The sequence below is a fragment of the Ochlerotatus camptorhynchus genome, unplaced genomic scaffold (assembly GCF_037179485.1).
Source record: "Ochlerotatus camptorhynchus isolate MF236.1 unplaced genomic scaffold, CSIRO-AGI_Acam_v1.1 ptg000165l, whole genome shotgun sequence".
NCBI classification, from domain to species: Eukaryota; Metazoa; Arthropoda; class Insecta; order Diptera; family Culicidae; genus Ochlerotatus; species Ochlerotatus camptorhynchus.
This window is the reverse complement of record NW_027040655.1, coordinates 687673-706786: the sequence shown is the minus strand read 5'-3', so window position 1 is coordinate 706786 and position 19114 is coordinate 687673. Positions and strand designations below refer to the sequence as shown.

Genomic DNA, 19114 nt, shown 5'->3' with positions numbered 1-19114 from the left:
CTTGTTTTACTAGTCCTATTGAGAATCAGGTTGCTTGGGATTATCTGAATATTTACTCTCGGGAATTTTTTTCGATGATTCCTGGGGGATTGAGTTGGACGCATTAAGATCTATATCTAAAAAGTTTCAAAATATGAAAGCTCCAGGTGATGATGAAATTGTCTATATCCTCATCGAACAACTCCTAGAAAGTACCTTGTCTTTCTTGGTAAAATTATTTAACAAATGTTTCTATTTGGCATACATTCCTGATAAATGGAGAAATGTCAAAGTTGTTCCAATTTTGAAGCCGGATAAAAAGCTACCGTCCAATAAGTTTGCTTTTTTCAATAAGTAAACTTTTTTAAAGATAATTACAAATAGAATGATGCTACACATCAATACGAACTCAATTTTTGCAGATGAGCAGTTTGGATTTCGCCATGGGCATTCAGCTACTCATAAACTTTTAAGAGTTACCAATTTAAGTCGTTCAAACAAATCTGAAGGCTGCTCAACTGAAGTTGCTCTTCCAGACATGGAAAAAGATTTCGACAGAGCATATTCTACCAAGGGAACAAAAAAGTAAGTTTTAATTGTAAGATGGAGGGGCATCGGATGAACTCCTACCCCAAGCGAAAGGAACGGAAGCAGCCTGCAAAGCAACAGAGGAAGCAAACGCTGGAGATGAAGCAAGCGATGTGAGAAACAGTAGCCTTCTTCTTCTCTTCGCATTTCAAGCTTATTACTTATCGCATATTAGCTTATTGCGTGCTTTCAACTTAGTGTTCTAGATGCACTTCCACAGTTATTAATTGAGAGCTTTCGATGCCTGTTACCATTTTTGCATTAGTATAATTGTGTGGCAAGTACAATCATTCTCTATACCCAGGGAAGTCGAGAAATTTTCCAACCCGAAAAATGACTAGACTGGAATGGGAATCGAGCCCAGCTACCTCCAGCATGCTTTGTAGCTACGCCTTTACCGACTGGAGGCATCGAGAAACAGTAGCCGCCTATTTTCAAACATCGGTACGACTAGTATTACTACTACAAATTCAGAATAGTAGACTATACCGAGGAGAAGCGTATAAAAGACGAGGCAACCTAAGGCTGGCAACCTAAAATCTCATTAAACTCCGACACTCCATTCGAAGGCAATACAAGCGTTCTAGATTGCCTGTCTTGAAGACCCATTGTAATCGCCCTTAAAAAAACCATCCAAGCTAGGATGTTGGACCTCAGAAATAAGAACTTTGCTAACAAGATCCGCTCTCTACCAGATTGTGCAAAACCCTTTTGGAAACTAACCAAACTCCTTAAAAATAAGCCAAGACCCATTCCACCACTGACCCCACTGGATAGTCCCGGTGACTCAGTGGTTCATCTGATAACTCCTGAAGAGAAGGCTACCGCGATAGGTCAACACTTTGTCAGCTCCCATAATCTCGGACAAAACATCGTCAGCCCTCACGAAGCTGAGGTTGCTATAAACGCAACCAACCTCCATCAGATTCCTTATATTTTTCCCAAGGAATCCGAGATTACGGTTGACGAACTGTTGGCCTCTATCAAATCATCTAATCTGAATCCTGCATCTGAAACTGAAATCTGAGTTGCACATTCTACAAAGTCATACCCATCCGGCAACCTGGGAAGGATCCCTCCTCTCCTCAAGTTATCGACCAATCTGCATTCTCTCATGGTTATCAAAACTGTTCGAAAGAGCAGTCTATCACCGGCTGCTAACATGTGCCGAAGAAAACAACCTGTTACTTGAGGAACAGTTTGGTTTTCGGAAAGGTCGTTCGACCGTCCACCAGCTGAATAGAGTAACAAACATTCTCAGACGGAACAAGTATGTGTCGAAAACATCTGCCATGGCGTTGTTGGACGTTGAAAAAGCGTTCGACAATGTCTTGCATGATGGCCTGGTGTTGAAATTGCAGCAGTACGGTCTTCCAATCTTCCTAGTGAAGATAATAAATAACCATCTATCGAGCAGGACGTTCCGAGTCTCTCTGAATGGAATCACATCGGATGCTTTCAACATCAGTGCCAGGGTTCCACAAGGAAGCATCCTTGGCCCCATTTTATTCAACCTGTTGACCTCCGATATGCCAGCTCTCCCTGATGGTGGATCGCTGTCTCTGTTTGCAGATGACACATCGATAGTCTACAAGGGTAGGGTCATCGGAGCTCAGTAGTCTACCTAGGCTTAACACTAGACAGCAAGCTGATTTTCAGGGAGCAGGTTGATAAAACGAAAACCAAGTGTAACATCTTGATAAGATCACTGTATCCACTCATCAACAGGAGGCCTACTCTATCCCTGAAAAATAAGCTTGCTGTCTACAAACAAATCATTCTTCCCGTAATAGAATACGGAATGCCAATCTGGGAGAGTTGCGCCAAATGCCATCACCTTAAACTCCAAAGGATTCAGAACAAGATCCTTAGGATGTTCCTAAACAGTCCCCCGCGAACTAGAAATTCTGAGATCCACCTCCTGGCTGGAATTGAGACATTAGAAGAACGGAGAGTTATCTTGGAAGGGTTCAGAGATACCTGTCTGAGATCAACTCATCAGATCATACGTGATCTAGCACGTTAGGTTAAGTTATACTCGAAGTTAGGTAGGTTTTCACTTTTTTCAATTCAAACCGAACACACCCCCCAAGGGGTATTCTGTAAACTAGTAGAAAAACGTGAATACGTAAATTAAAATAACAAATGAAACAAAGATGAAGAGCCTGCTAGGCTAATCAATTAAAATGTTAAAACAATGTAAAATCACAACTAACAGAAATAAACGTAATTTTACTACTACTACAAACGGCTGGCACTGCTGAACGAAACACAATGAACTTGAGGGCACAGTTGAAAGCAGAAGCTAAGCTCATGTCGCCTAACAGGAAGACCAAGAGGAACTCATAAATATTGTCCCTCATTAATATGTATTGTTAATAAAAAAAAAATAATGGTTTTCAGCTCCTTGGAGTCCTATGGACATTTAAGCCTAACAAATAAACAAATTGAGGAAAAAAAATCATAGATCGAAAACGTTACTTCCAATCGGAATGACGTCTAAAATAAAGTTGATGAAAAAAATATCATTTCAGGAATAATATACACTTTAAAAAATGTCAAGAAATTTGGGTAAAAATCCAAAAAAGTGTTTGAGTATTAAATAACAAAAACCAATCAAGATTTTTTGAACATACAATGAACTCTCCACAACTCAATATTGAAGGGACCATCGAGTTATAGAATTATCGAGTTATAGAATTATCGAGTTCTAGAATTATCGGGTTATAGAATAACAATCCCATACAAAATTGCTATCACAGTAGCCATAAGAATCATTTTTACTATGGTTCTATAACTAAACATCGAGTTAGTGGACATCGAATTGTGGAGAGTTGACTGTATTTCAAAAGAAAGCTTATGGAAAATACTATCTTCTGCGAAATGTTCATGTCATATACTGGAAAATCAACACAAATCATAGAACAACAAGTTTTAGCTAAATGTTTGAAGTTTTTGAAAATTTTAGCACAGAAAACAATTTTTAAGCCTAAAAAATTGTTTTATATGCCATTTTTTTTTATTAGAGAGACTTACAAAATTTGATAAAAAAAAGTACAAAAATATAAAAAAAAATGTCAAAAAGCAAAAGTTAAATTTAAAATTCCACAGAAGAAAGCATTTTCCATAAGCTTTTTTATGAAAAAAAATTCGAAAAACGTTGAAGAGTTAACCTTTTTTTCTTTAGTTGAAGATGCTAATTTCAAATAATTAGTCTGTTATTTATTATTGGTAATTTTTAAACGATAGATGAGGAGATGAAGGTATAGAATTAATAGTTCCGTTAGAGAACAGCAGTATAAAAATTGCATATAGAGAGTGGAAAGCGAGCAAGGACAACTTTAGGAAGGTACAAATCGGTTTGATCATCTCTCTTTACCAAACTCTCCCGTCGGAGGGGGTATATATATATTGCTATTTCCTTCAAAGAAATTTACACTCTTTTTCAGAAGATGATCACGATCACGGATTATTTTGAATTCATCCCAGAATGTATTAGTGATATACAGTATGCAAAAAAAGTTTATCCACCCCCCTACCAATTAACATTTTTTTTTTGTTTTTCTGGTGAAAATCAGTTTAATTTTATGAGTGTTCCGCCATGATTTATCAATTTATGTTTATTTAGCACATTGTCATTGAAAATACGGCGTTTATATCTTTTCTTGAGATTTCATGTGATAAACTATGAAAAATGGTAAAAAATTACGCAAAAAAAGTTTATCCACCCCCAAACGGATACTATGATTTAAGTGTGTTTTATCGAGTTTTAGTGTGTATTCTGCAACTTTATCGAATGTAAACATTGTGTCTATCTGTCATTTAGTGCTCATGAAGTTTTCGTACTCAAAATTTCAGTTTTGTGTTCAAAATTGGAAGTTATTTATTTCAAAATGCCTAAAAAAGATCAAATTTCGATCAGTATCCGAAATTTGATTATTGAACATCACAAAACTCGCAAAAGCTACCGTGATATTGCCGATATTGTCCAGATTCACAAAGATACGGTCGCTAGAATTGTGCAGATGTACAAAAAGCGTGGTTCTATCTCACCAGCTAAGCGATCGGGGCGTCCTTCAAAGACAACTGGCCGAATTGACAGAGCTATCGTGAAGAAGGCAGAGCTGGACCGGGGACTATGAGCTCCAAAACTTGCGAAACAGATTGAAAGCGAGTTTTCCGTTTGGCTGACATCACAATCCGTACGAAATCGTCTTCATAAGAAAAGTCTTAAGGGCAGAGTAGCTCTTAAGAAGCCAAGTGATGACTGGAATAAGGTGATCAGGTCAGACGAGACGAAAGTAATGCTATTTGGGTCACCATTGATACCATCAGACCCAAATAGCATTAGTTTCGTCTCGTCATGGTCCATGAAATGTGGTCCTGGGCCCACTTCAATCTTTTTTTAAAATTTTATGCGGACAACCATGGCTTCTTAAGAGCTACTCTGCCCTTAAGACTTTTCTTATGAAGACGATTTCGTACGGATTGTGATGTCAGTTGAATGGAAAACTCGCTTTCAATCTGTTTCGCAATTTTCGGAGCTGATAGTCCCCGGCCCAGCTCCGCCTTCTTCACGATAGCTCTGTCAATTCGGCCAGTTGTCTTTGAAGGTCGCCCCGATCGCTTAGCTGGTGAGATAGAACCACGCTTTTTGTACATCTGCACAATTCTAGCGACCGTATCTTTGTGAATCTGGACAATATCAACAATATCACGGTAGCTTTTACCAGTTTTGTGACGTTCAATACTCAAATTTCGGATACTGATCGAAATTTGGTCTTTTTTGGGCATTTTGAAACAAATAACTTCCAATTTTGAACACAAAACTGAAATTTTGAGCACGAAAACTTTCAGAGCACTAAATGACAGATAGACACAATGTTTACATTCGATAAAGTTGCAGAATACACACTAAAACTCTGTAAAACACACTTAAATCATAGTATCCGTTTGGGGGTGGATAAACTTTTTTTGCGTAATTTTTTACCATTTTTCATAATTTATCACATGAAATCTCAAGAAAAGCTATAAACGCCGTTTTATCAATGGCAATGTGATAAATAAACATAAATTGATAAATCATGGCGGAACACTCATAAAATTAAACTGATTTTCACCAGAAAAAAAAAAAAAATGTTAAGTGGTAGGGGGGGTGGATAAACTTTTTTTGCATACTGTACAAGTTAATCAAGTTAATGTGCAGCATATTATGGCAACTTTGAACAATTTGGATGCTTCCAAAGGCTCTGGACCAGACGGAATTCCACCAGTATTTATGAAGAGCCTGGCACTGGAACTTACAGCTCCATTATTCTGGCTTTTCAATATGTCACTAGATTCTAGAATCTTCCCAAAAACATGGAAAAGCTCTTTTCTAGTGCCTATTTTCAAAAGTGGCAAAAAATCTGACATTCAAAATTACCGAGGAATTGCTATTATTTCCTGTATCCCAAAGCTTTTCGAAGCGATCGTCAATGAAACACTATTCAATCAGATCAAAAACAGAATCCACCTGTGGTCGATCTCACCGATTTTAGCCAAACTTGGCCAAAACGCTTATTTTGGCATTCTGAACAGACGCCTTTTTTATTTTGCTCTGTAGTGCCTAGATCCGTCTCGCATACAACCCTGGATTTTCGAGATTTAAAAAAATCATCTTTCAGAAGATATTACTCCACAGCCAAATAAGCTATTCGTGATCTTAGAACGTCAATTTGAAGGTTTTTTAGTGTAGATTCTTACTACAGTAAACAAGTGGATTAGCGGCAGGTATCCAAACTATAAAAATTGCCTATTTTCACCATGGGCGGGATTTTTTATTTCTTAATATTTTGGGCTCAAATTTTCACCATACTTTGAAAAACTCTTCTACTTGATGTGTTTCCAAGAGCAAATGATTTGGACAAATAGTTTTTGGGATATGACAAGATGAGTGAGTGGTAGTTTTGAGCTTTTCTAGTTGAAAATCAATGCTATAGGGAAATGGCTCTAATGTTGGCTTATAGATCTGAGATTGGACCCATCGCTAAAAATCTGCTATTTATCAATTTATCTAGATCAACTAATGGATATTTTTGGCCGCTATTAAAAATTTACTTGATTGCTGAATTTATGTATGGGCCTAAATTAGGGGCATTTAGGCCGACATTACATCCATTTCCCCTATATTTATTTTTTTATTTTTTCTTGAATTTCTTCACGCTGACGATTTTTATGTTATTTTTCACATGTTCTGGGCAGGATTGTATAGCTCATTTAGTTACTTCTGTCCATAATTTAATTGTGGTTCTTAAAGGGAAAAATACTTTCCTATAGGATACAGCCAAAACGTTGTGCTTTAGAAGTACAATGAAATCAGATAGATTAGCAGGTATATAAAATTTAAGTTGAAGACGACAGCTGCTGCTTGAATAAGACCCTTATTTGAGTAATTAATCTAATTTTTTTGATACAATTTCACGAGCAAGAATGCTTCTTTTTATTAAAGTTATAAAGAAAAATAAACGTTGAACTTTTATTTTTCATTTGTTGAAAACACACTTTCCATTCATGAACGTAACTTTCATGTACTTCTTCAGAATAGAAAAAAATAATAAATATTAAATAGCATTGATTTTCCACCAGAAAGGCTCAAAACTACCACTAACTCATCTGGTCATATCTCAAAAACTATTTGTCCAAATAATTTTCCCTTCGAAACACATCTAATAGAAGAGTTATCCAAAGTGTGGTGTAAATTTGAGCGCAAAATATTAAGAATAAAAAAATCCCGCCCATGGTGAAACATAGACCATTTTTTGACAATTTTGATACCTGGCGGTAATCAGTCTGTTTACTGTAGTTACTATAATACAAACAAAATGTGGATGCACCTATGTGAATCTATATTTAAAAAAAGGGTTTTAGACTGAGAAAAGAAAGGACAACTATCCGCGAAGGTGACCACAGGTCGTCCGAGGTCAGCTCGGGTTCCAAGGGTTATCGCTGCTATCAAAAGGAAGATTCGGGTGAATCCAGTGCGTTCAATAAGGAAAATGTCAATGGAACACGGGATCAGTGACTTTACGGCACGGAAGATAGTAAAGGAAGATTGCGGGGCGAAGTCGAGGGCACGGAAAAAAAACTCACATGATTACCAACCGCATCCGGGAGCTACGAGTCGAACGATGCAAGAAAATCTTGAACTTCCTTAAGCGAAAAAATCCGGTAATTCTGTTCACCGACGAGAGCATGTTTACCGTCGATCCCGTATCAAATTCCAGAACCGACCGGTATATTAGTTCTCTTCCGGTAAAAGACGTGGCCGACGAGCACAAGAACGTGTATCTGACCAAGCATCCTGCTAGCGTTATGGTGTTTGGATTGGTGGCTTCCGATGGCAAAAAAAATTGACCCGGTGTTCATTCCAGAAGGCGACAAGGTCAACACGGAGGTTTTTTAAGTAAGTATGTTCGGGATTTTAAGTAAGTATGTTCTTCCGTGGATCAAAGAACAGTGCGATCGGAAGCCAAATGTTGTATTTCAACAAGATGGGGCTCCGTGCCACACCTCGAACCGCACTCAGAAGTGGTTGCAGGAACATCTTCCGTTGTGGGCGAAGGATATGTGGCCGCCATCCAGCCTCAATCTTAATCCACTGGATTACTCAATATGGCGCGTCATGAAGGCCAAGACCTGTTCTAAACGCCACTCGAGTACAGCAAGCCTCAGACAAACATTGACCCGTACCTGGAGAGAATTGGATCCAGACTACATTATTAGAACCTGCCGTGCATTCCGGAAGCATGTGGAGGCCGTTATTCCCGAAGTGGAAACTTGATCGATGATTAACATAGTTCAAGACTTTGAGAAACATCCCCCATTTGAATAAATAAAAAAAACTCGAAAACGAAATTTTTGATTTTTTTTTAAAGTTTTGACATTGCTCAATGGTGCAAACATTATCACGAATACGGTATCTATAGGGCTTTCCAGATAATCTTTTATGATGGTTCTGATTTCGATGAAAATAAGATGATGTTCTATTTCTCTATCACGACTATATGTTGATCAAGCGTGCAGATAGTTAATATCGTTGTCTTCTTCAAAGATTTATCGTCTTCGCTACTCGATCAAGCCAAATTTAAAGGTAATACCTGTGTGATGTCACATTCCATACTTTTTAAACCTAATTTTTTTTTTTAATTCTTGCAGCCAATAGACTAAATAATTTAGAAAACCAACTTATAGTCAAAATCATAATTCCAAACTTCACAATTATTTGATTGTTCGCAAAATTTGCTTTTGGCGGGACTCTTATTGTAACATCTACTCTGATCTGTTTCTTTACATTTTGAAAGATGCACACTAGTGATGCCAGTTGTGAGTTGCGGACCAAAAGTTTACTGGAATTTAACTACTAGGGGAAAAGTTGGCTTCGGCAATACCTTAACCTATTATCGTCAGGGGGTAACTCAATTTTCGCATGTGGATACATTGTGTTTCAGAGCTAGTTGCTCAAAGTTGTCCAAATTTGAGTGCTCTAGGACTCTGCTTACCCCCTGACGATAATAGGTTAAGGTATTGCCGAAGCCAACATTTCCCCTAGTAGTTAAATTCCAGTAAACTTTTGGTCCGCAACATCACAACTGGCATCACCAGTGTGCATCTTTTAAAATGTAAAGAAACAGATCAGAGTAGATGTTACAATAAGAGTCCCGCCAAGAGCAAATTTTGCGAACAATCAGCACTGTTTGTAATTTATTTTTCGTCAGAGTAAACGGCAACCAGATTTTTTGCGTTAGCATCGGATGACTTTCATTCAAAAGTGAAAAATTTCATGTCGATAACGGAGCTTCTGGGAGACAAAAACAATTATAGAACCTGAAAAATGTTCAGATAAGTGCTTGGTTTAACTTATAAGGACTGTTCATTCAAGAAAGTGGACACCTGTTTATCAATAGTTTAGTCTTAAAACGCAACAAAAAATTGTTAATTTTCACTCAGTGTGTAAAAACATTGTTTATTTTGGCAGCACACCTGAAAAAAAGTGAGAAATTTCGAACGATGGGTCTGATCAGCTTATCAACTCGCAGATTAATTCTGCACAAATGGTTTTCCGAAAAGTGGTCGTTTCGAGAATTGGCAAAAAGCGTGAAGTGCAGTAAATCTACAGTGTTCAAGATTGTTAAAAATTTTGGAAAAACGTGTCTCTTGAAGATTTACCAAAATCTGGGCGCAAAAAGGGAGCATCGGACCAGAAAAAAGAGCTGGCAGCAGTACGCCTGTTGAAATCGCATAAACCGTGTTCCGTTCGTGAAATTGCCAAAAAAAAGGACATTAGCGTCGGAACTGTGCAGAATATAAAAAAAAACGTAACAATATCATAACCTACAAGAAGCAAAAAGCACCCAAAAGGACGGATTCACAGAAAGCTTTTTCGAAAATACGGTCACGGAACTTGTATGACGTTCTCCTTCAAAAGCCTAACCATTTGCATTTTGATGGACGACGAGACGTACGTCAAATTGGATACCAGTACGCTTCCCGGGCCGCATTTTTTCAACGCTAAGCAGAGGACAGATGTACCAGATAATGTGCGATACATCCGAACCGAAAAAAAATTGGAAAAAAAGGTTTTGGTGTGGCAAGCCATTTGCTCCTGTGTGGCTTGAAGAGTTCTTCGTATTTCACAACGGGCACAATCAATGGTGAAAATTACAGAAAAGAATGCATCAAAAAACGGCTTCTATCCATCTACCGAAAGCATACGGATCCTACATTGTTTTGGTCGGATCTGGCATCTGCTCACTGTGCTTCTGCTACGTTGGAAATGCTCAAGAAGGAAAAAGTCGATTTTGTCGAAAAATTCCAAAATCCCGAAAACTGCTCTGAACTGCGTCCTATCGAAATATACTGGGCAATAATTAAACGGCATCTTAAGAAAGATGGAAGAGAAGCAAGCTCTGTTGAATGCTTTAAAAAAAATTTGGTCTGCAGCACAACGAAAAGTTAAGAAGAAAGTTGTGCAGAATCTAAAGGGGGGGTATAAAGAGAAAAGTCCGAGCGTTCCTCAGAAATGAGAAGTAAACATTCAAACTCACGTGAAATCGGTCATATGTATGTTGATGTTCATTTATATAAAGTAAACTTATGAATTTGTTCGAAAATAAATATTTTCCTTTGAGAAACAGGTGCCTACTTTCATTAATGAACAGTCCTTAAATACCACAATGTACTAATGGTACAGTAATGTTTTTCATCTAAAGTTACTAAAATATTGTCAGTAATGAATGCAATTCTTGTAGTTCACTGGCTGTGGGAACAACAATGTTTATTTACTTTGCTTGTTTGGTACCCCGCTTGACAGTTCGATTGGTACTTCTGGCTTCACTCTTGGCGGGAGATGTAATAGATTCACTTCCTCAACTTTGATGCTAGACGCCTTACAATGGTTGTCGGTGAAGCAAAGAATTGTATATTTGACTATGGTGTTCATTTTTAAAGTAGTTAACGGTATGCTGCCTCGATATTTGTGTGATCGAATTGAAAGAGGAAGTGACTATCATAGATATAATACTAGAAACGCGGATGAAATAAGAACACCACATTTCTTGACTTGTGCTTCACAAAATTCATTATTTTTTAAAGGAATAAATGTTTTCAATTCGATGTCTAGACACATTAAACGGCAACAACATTAGCAGAATTTAAGAGACATTGCATTTCACACGTTAAAACTGTCTTTTGAACGGTTATCCAGTGATTTTTTTTTTATGAATTGACAAATTATGTATCTTGACGAATTTATCTCTAACGGATTATTTTGTATGGATAGCTGTTATGACGACTTTTTAATAATTATTGTAGCACTGCAAAAACTATTTTGTTCGCCACGATGATGATGATGGATTTTTGATATTTGATTTAATAGTAGTAGTAAAAAAAATAGTAGTCTACAAAGGTTTGAGCCTCGCGCGCGTATTACGGATATAGAGGACTGAATTTAACATTTGATAAAAAAAATGCAATTTTGAAGCTTATTTGGAAGATAACTTGAGTTTTTAGTAAGTTTTCTGGTAAATGTTGGGGGTTCGTGAGCATTCCTGACATTGCTGAAAATTATGATAGCATCAGATTGCGGGGTTACTAGTGTAATAGGATGCTTTATTGATTGTTCATTAACTCTTGATTGCTTGTAATACTTATGAATATTTTAGGTGGACAAAAAGGCGAACTAAGAGGTGGACACCTGAGCTTTTCCACATTTATATCGCTGTGAAGCAACTGTAAACTCTAGAGGGAATTTATATCTGTAACTGAAACCAGTTCGATTTTGTTTGCCATCCTGGTTAAAATGTCATATTTAATTATCTTAAAGATAAATCGTCCAGCTCAAACCTTTGTAGGGGTAAGAGGTGGGACCATCATCATCATCATTATTATAACATTGCCTCTGATACAGACAAGCCCTGGGACCTGGTTGCAGTTAAGCAATCCTCAAGGTTATGCCAATGCCCAGGGAGCTGTTGTTTGTGTTCGACCTGATTCAAAGATATATTAATTGTCCTGCTTTGCTTTGCTTAGGCATATCCCGTTAAACGTGCCTTCCCAAAGATTTAGTAGCTCATCGCTGTTAGAATGTCTTACCATCGAACAAAAGTACTGATACCAGCACTTTGAGCTTACTTAAGAAAGCTTCTTAAAATCTTACCTGCGATATGTCCTTGATGCTGAGCGTTGTCCCGGGTCGCGAACAGAGGTACGCCAGCAGCACATCCTTCCAGTACGATCGATACGAGATCAGCCCAAGATCGGACAATGGTTTTTCCGGAGATCCAATCTTTCCCTCAACACGTGTCAGCATGTAGCCTGTAACGAAGCAAAATCAAATACCGTTGAATTAACTTCCAGACGAAAATACTTATATGTATTGTTACACCGGTAGTCTGACCCATTGTTGACGGTTTTCTAAACATAAACGAACAAGGCAACATATTTGTTTTCCAAAAGGACAGCAAGCATCTCAGACGGCAGCAAGTGAGACCAAAATTAAAGTTTATTTGCACGGAAGATTTATTTTTAACATTTAACTGAAAGACACGGCTTTGCCGCCAGTCACGCGGGAATCAACGCATCTCGGATGCCGTCGGTGACTATCCGTCGCAAAGTTGCTCAGGCACGTGATAGAGGCATACATATATTTAGCTGTCTGAGTTGTGTCATTCCTGAAATTCTCTACCATCCACCAGTTATTGTTGTGCATCTGTAAATAACATTTCATTAGAAAGTTATTTGTCACGACCAGAATCCATTCAACGTTATTCGCACTGTTGTTGTAGTAAATATTCTATTGTTAACCGTTTCAAACTCAGCTCACAAACCAGCTTTTCTCCGTTCCGACCCAAATAAACCGGCAGCAGTGAAGGAAAAAGTGATTCAAACGCGAACGCCATAATTCACCCCGGATTAAGTGCAACCGCATTTCAAAAGTGCGACGATGCAGCTCTTGATAAAAGGAAACCGAAGCCATAATAAACTCATATTAAACGGGGATTTATGTGCTACCATAATAGCAACAGGAACCACACAGTTCCCGAAATGGCATTAAGTACAATGCGATGCAGAGCAAATAATTCGCTGTCTCGTCCAAATAATCCGCATGCGTGTCGGCAAAACGCTACAAAGGAATTTTAATTTCGTGAAATATTATGTCTTTTTGACCATATTTATGAGAAGAGTACATGTATGTACAGTATAAGCCATATGCGTTGACCGAACCGGGACAGCTCAGGTGGGCTACGCTCTCTAGATGCGCGGCGCATAGGGATCAATAAATTTACACTGCGACATGGCCGTGTCGCGCATGATGTCAGATTTCTGTCAAAGGAGCAAGCGGCTTCCACGCTACAATTGCAGCATGTTCTACGGTTTTCTGCAGGGATAATGAACAACAAAGGGAAGATGGTCACGCCTTATACTTGTAAGATCGGAAGGAAGGTTTCCAAAAGTCGAGGCTGGATGATATATTTGTGTTTGCCCACATGAAACCTAAGGAAACAAATTTTGTGAAAGCATTAAGTTTAATTTGGAATTCAAAAATAAGAATAAGAATAAGAAAAATTGACGCACATAAGCTTGGTCCACCAGAATCCGGAATGCACCTGCTGGATAGAGTTGGAAGCAGTCAGGGGTTTTTTATTATTATCGGACAGGTTTGGGCCAAAGGGTCAAGGGTTTTGCCCACAATTGTAGTTTATGATTATATGAACTAAACAAAAGTTCAATGAATTCGGGGTGGTTAATTTTACCAGAAAACTTTATCTGAAGTTTTCGGATTTCCCCGAGCATCACGTACTTTGAAAATTCATAACTCAAATGATAAGCAAATTATCTCAGCAATCTACCAAAAAAAATCTGAAAAAAATTAACCACGAAAATGATCACGGTTAGGAAAATTAGAAAAATCATTATCAGGGTAGTGAAAATTTTTCTAATGAATTTTATCATGCTTCAATACTTCTTATATTTCCCTAGAGTGGCGTCTTCTATCGGTTTAAAAAAAAACTAACGGCCCGAAAAATTGTGTTTCAACATCTCTGATTCCCGAAATTTACATACTTTGAAAATTCGTAACTCAAGAACCAAGTATCGTAGAAAAACACTTGTTTATTGAAATGATAAGGAAATTATCTTAGCAATCCATAAACAAATATTAACTGAAAAATGGTTTCCATGAACATTTCCACGGTGGAGGAAAACTGTAAGGAAAAGAGGCAAGAGGCTTAAGATTCATAATGTAGATTAATGAGCACAAATGTTCATAATTAGCCAGAATACAGTCATGGTTCATACATATGGATCCTGGAGACAACGAAACGGTGAACATCCGTAAAATTAGTCACTTCACGAAACTGATCATAGAGCTCCGCGGGTTTTTTATGAAAACATTAGGAACTGTGATATAAGAAAAAAATTAGGGTCATGACATAAACATGGACCCGGATAGCCATGGGATCATCCTCCGAAAGATCCGGAACATCCGTAAAAGTGGTTCATCCATGAAACTGATCCTAGAGTTCCGCGATTTTCTCGAAAACAGTAGGAACTTTGATATAAGAAATAAATTTGGGTCGTGGCATAAACATGGTTCCGGATGGCTATGGAACCATCCTCCGGAAGATTCAGAGCATCCGTAAAATTGGTTCATCCATGCAACTGATTCTAGAGCTCATCGTTTTTTTTTTATTAATCTCTTGGAACTGTGATATAAGACAAAAAAATAAAAAAACGTGGATGGCCATGTGACCGTTCTCTGGAAGATCTGGAACATCCTTAAAAGTGGTAAATCCATAAAACTGAACATAGAGCTTCGTAGTTTATTTAAAAACTATAAGGAACTGTGTTATAAGAATGAATTTGGGGTCGAGACATAAACATGGACCCGGAATGTCCCATGCCCATCAGGATTAATTTTTACGTAACAACCCAAAATTCTTTCTGTGTTTAAAAAATAACTGCTGAGCTCTAGGATCAGTTTCACAGATTGACCAATTTACGGATGTTCGGGATCATTTGGAGAAAAGTCCCATGACCATCCATGGTCCATGTTCATGTCACGACCCTAAATTCTATCTTATATCACTGTTCCATAGTTTTCGAAAAAAAATCACGGTTTTTTCACAGTTTCATGTATGCGCCACTTTTACGGATGTTTCGGATCTTCCGGATCTTCCGGATGACGGTCCAATGGCCATCAACAATCATGTTTGTATCACGACTCCAACTTCTTTCATATATCGCAGTTTGAAGTGTTTTCGAGAAAACCGCGAAGCTCTAGAATCAGCATCATCGATGGACCACTTTTACGGATCTTCCGGAAGACGTTACTATGGTCATTCGGGTCCATGTTTATGTCACGACCCCAAATTATTACTTATATCACAGTTCCTAATGTTTTCGAAAAAACCGCGGAGTTAGGATCAGGTTCATGGATTGACCATTTATGGATGTTCCAGATCTTCTGGAGGACGGTCCCATGGCCTCCTAGGTACATGGTTATGTCATGACCCCAAATTAATTTATATATGACAGTTCCAAGTGTTTTCGAAAAAAAAACCGCGGAGCTCTAGGATCAGTTTCCTAGATTGAGCACTTTTACTGATGTTCCAGATCTTTCGAGGACCGTTCCGTTGTCTCCAGGTTCCATACAAAGGAACCATGACTTTATTCTGGCTAATTATGAACATTTGTGTCCATTAATCTAAATTATGGATCTTAAGCAAAACCCATAAACACACCTTTAAAAAAGTGTAACGACTCTTGCTAAAAAAAAGTTAGACGATTCTAGTTTCACGAACAAAATAATCTACAGACCCTAGGAGTTATTGAGGTGCCACATTTTTTTTTTTAAATTCATCAAGAAATGGCAAAGTTATGCCATTGCAAACTTGCCGTTACACGTTTCTCGGAGGCTTCGTAGTCGGTGTAAAGTATTTTGCCCACAGTATTCGGAGTGTTTAAATCCCTTTTAGACCGTCTTGAGTATTCTTTTAATTATTATTCATTAAAAAGTAAAAAAAGGTGTGAACGTTTCAAGCTGGACACAAAAATCCTTAAACAACAAATTTGGTCAAACTTTTTGTATAAAATTGGTTTTTGTGAAATTTTGTACAAAAAAGATTTTAAAAGTCCAATAAATGCAGTTTTTGTACAAAATTTCAAAAAAAAATACACGAAAAGTTCAAAAATTTGTAAAAATGTTGTTGTTTAAGGATTTTTGTTCATGTTTAAGTGTCCAGGTTGAAATTTTCACAGCTTATGAGCTTTTTAATGAAATATGCTTCCCGATCAATCTGCCATTTTGGATCTATTTGTGTACAGTTGCTGATCTTCATAATAATGTGTAAACAACCTGAAGTCTCGAATATCCAGACGACTTTATTGAAATGTTTGATCAGCTGTTTATCTTTTAAATACTTTCTGATCAACCTGTCGTCTTGAAAAAAAATATCTAAGAGACAACAGTTGAAGGTCTTTAGAATAATAACTTGATCATCCTGAAGACTTGAAAAATTTCCAAAGGATTTTATTCTGTGTTGTTCTAGGGTTTTTTCAACTCCTCTTCCTCTCCTGGCGTTTCCCTTTTCCTCTTCTCCGAGCGTGGATTTCAGAGTCCCTTCGGCGTCTTCTGTTCTTTAGTCGTTGCTTTCTCCTTGGCCTCGATCATTGTCCTTTCGGCAGCAATCATAGCGGATTTGATACACATCACCATTTTCTTTATTGCCTTGTGGACGTTGCTCTTATCCTTGACGAAGTCATGGAGTTTTTTGATCTACCTCTTGAATACCATCATTTTGGCCTTTCCAAGCTGCAGACCTTTTTGGGTTGTAGTACTGCTGGATTTCGGTGTGAACATCTGGTTTAACACAAGACCTAGCTCTCCTTGGAGTACTTGATGCTCCCCTTGGGGCTTGCTACTGCTGGAACTCGCTGTGGTCACCAGGTTTAACATTAGTGATTTTCATCAATCTGCCGGAGGTAATGTCACCGCAGTCCTCTAAGATTCGTGTACTTCTACGAAGTTTCCTGTGCTTCTACAAAGTTTCTTGAACTAAAACTCAGGTCCATGAATGAACTCAAACAAAGCTGTTTTGACAATCCATTGAGCTTTTCCGATGTTCCCTAAGCCTCAATAAAATTTCCAGAATTTTTTATGAAGTTCCGCTTACTTCAGGGAAGATCCATCAATTTCTATGAAGTTCACTGAACATCTACAGACTTTCCTTAATTTACAGGAAGTTCGTTGGATTTCTGCCAAGTATGCTGTGCCATTTCGAATTTCCTATAACTCATACATTGTTTGCTGACCATCCACAAGGATCCCTTAGCTACTTGAAAATTTTCTCAACTTTTATGAAGCTTCCTTAACTTCTTCCCAGGCCCATATTTTTAAATTCAAGCGCTCTTAATTCTACCAAGAACTCAGAACATATACGAACAATATAAAAACGTTTCGATTCCCACCAGCCTAAGAATGCCAGTATCATTCTGGAACACATCATACCAGTCGCACAACCACTCTACGAACTTTTCTGAACATCATGGAGAGGGTACTACGAAAATTCCTGAACATCTTGGCAGTCCCTGAATTTCAATTGAACTTTTCAAAGTAATTCCTTTGACAAACTTCTGCTAAATTGTTCTTTGTTCGGTAATCATATTTTAAGCTGAATTATGCGTGTATCCCAATCATTTCAGCCATACATTCGTAATTCAAAAATAAATTCAAGCTGAGGTTGTTGCATCATAGAGATCCAAGCACCACGCATCATTGCCCTAAACTGATGCGAAGATCCATGAAGTTAAAATAAGTTTGCAACTACTACGATATTCCTTGAGCATCTACGAAATTCCCTGCTGAGTTTTTACAAAATTTGAGCTTTTACGAAATTCTCTGCATTACTATGATGTTTTACGAACTTTCCGAAATTTGATACGTAATTCTCTAAACTTCTACAAAGTTCATTGAAAAACTACGAAGTTTGCTGCATCTCTACGGAGTTCCCTAAAGTGTCCTGAGCTTCTGCGGAATTTTCTAAAATATTCCAATACTATGAAGCCTCAACGAAATCGCCTGAAATTAACAGAAAGTCATTGAACTCTTACGAAGTACTTTTAAATTTAAAAAAAAATCACTCACTTCTACAATGCTCCCTTAACTTGTACTCAGTTCCTACATAGAAGTTTTACAAAGTTCTTTGATTTTTTACGAAGCTCTTTAAAGCTTCCCGGATTTCTATGAAGCTTCCTGAATTTCTACGATATTTCCTGATCATCTAGGAAGTTTTGACTGCTCTTTAAGTTTCCTGGTGTTCTACGCAATTCCTCAAAATTTTTACGAAGTTTCCTTAAGTTCTACAAAAGTTTTTTTAAGATCCACGAAGCTTCTAGAAGTTCTACAACGATTCCTGAACTTTAACGAATTTCTACTGTAAAGATTCAGTTTATAAATCTGAAATTAGCGGTGCCGGTGGTGTAGTGGTAAGTGTGATTACTTCTCACCCCAGCAGGCCTGGGTTCAATCCCAGTCGGCACCACCGGGATGTTCTGGGGCGTAACATCTCTGATCACGCCTTTCTTCGGAAGGAAAGTAAAGCCGTTGGTCTCCGGTTCATGAGTTGATGGGTCGATAGGTAGGGGAGCTGCCTCCCTGGCGTCGGTAGCATTGGTGCTTAATGCACCTGGCATCCTTGTTTGCAATACACACTTTGACACGAACGAACAAAGATTTGTACTTCTCGTAACTGGTCAGTAGGGTGTTTCGTTTTTTTTTTTTAATGCTTCATTATAGAAGGTTCTCGTTTTGAAAAAAAGTGGAAGATTTCTTTTAGGCCCCTATCCAGTTTGATTTATTACCCCAAAATATTAGTCTTTGCAAAAAATTGTTAGTATTGATGAAGGTTTAGATGTCGCGCAAATGGTTAGACATTTGTATGGAAATTACACGGAAGCATTTTAAGTTTCGCAAGTATCCGTTTAACTTTAGTTCTAGATGTCCAAATGC

The 19114-nt window shown here is 37.8% G+C and overlaps 1 protein-coding gene across 1 annotated transcript in view; it reads right to left on the bottom strand.

The window, feature by feature from the left end:
• Positions 1-19114, bottom strand: part of chm (chameau) — a 341628-nt gene that overhangs the window by 95062 nt on the left and 227452 nt on the right. Inside the window, exon 7 of the mRNA XM_065222306.1 lies at positions 12263-12420. Coding sequence (XP_065078378.1) covers positions 12263-12420 — 158 coding nt within the window. The remainder of the gene's footprint in view (positions 1-12262; positions 12421-19114) is intronic.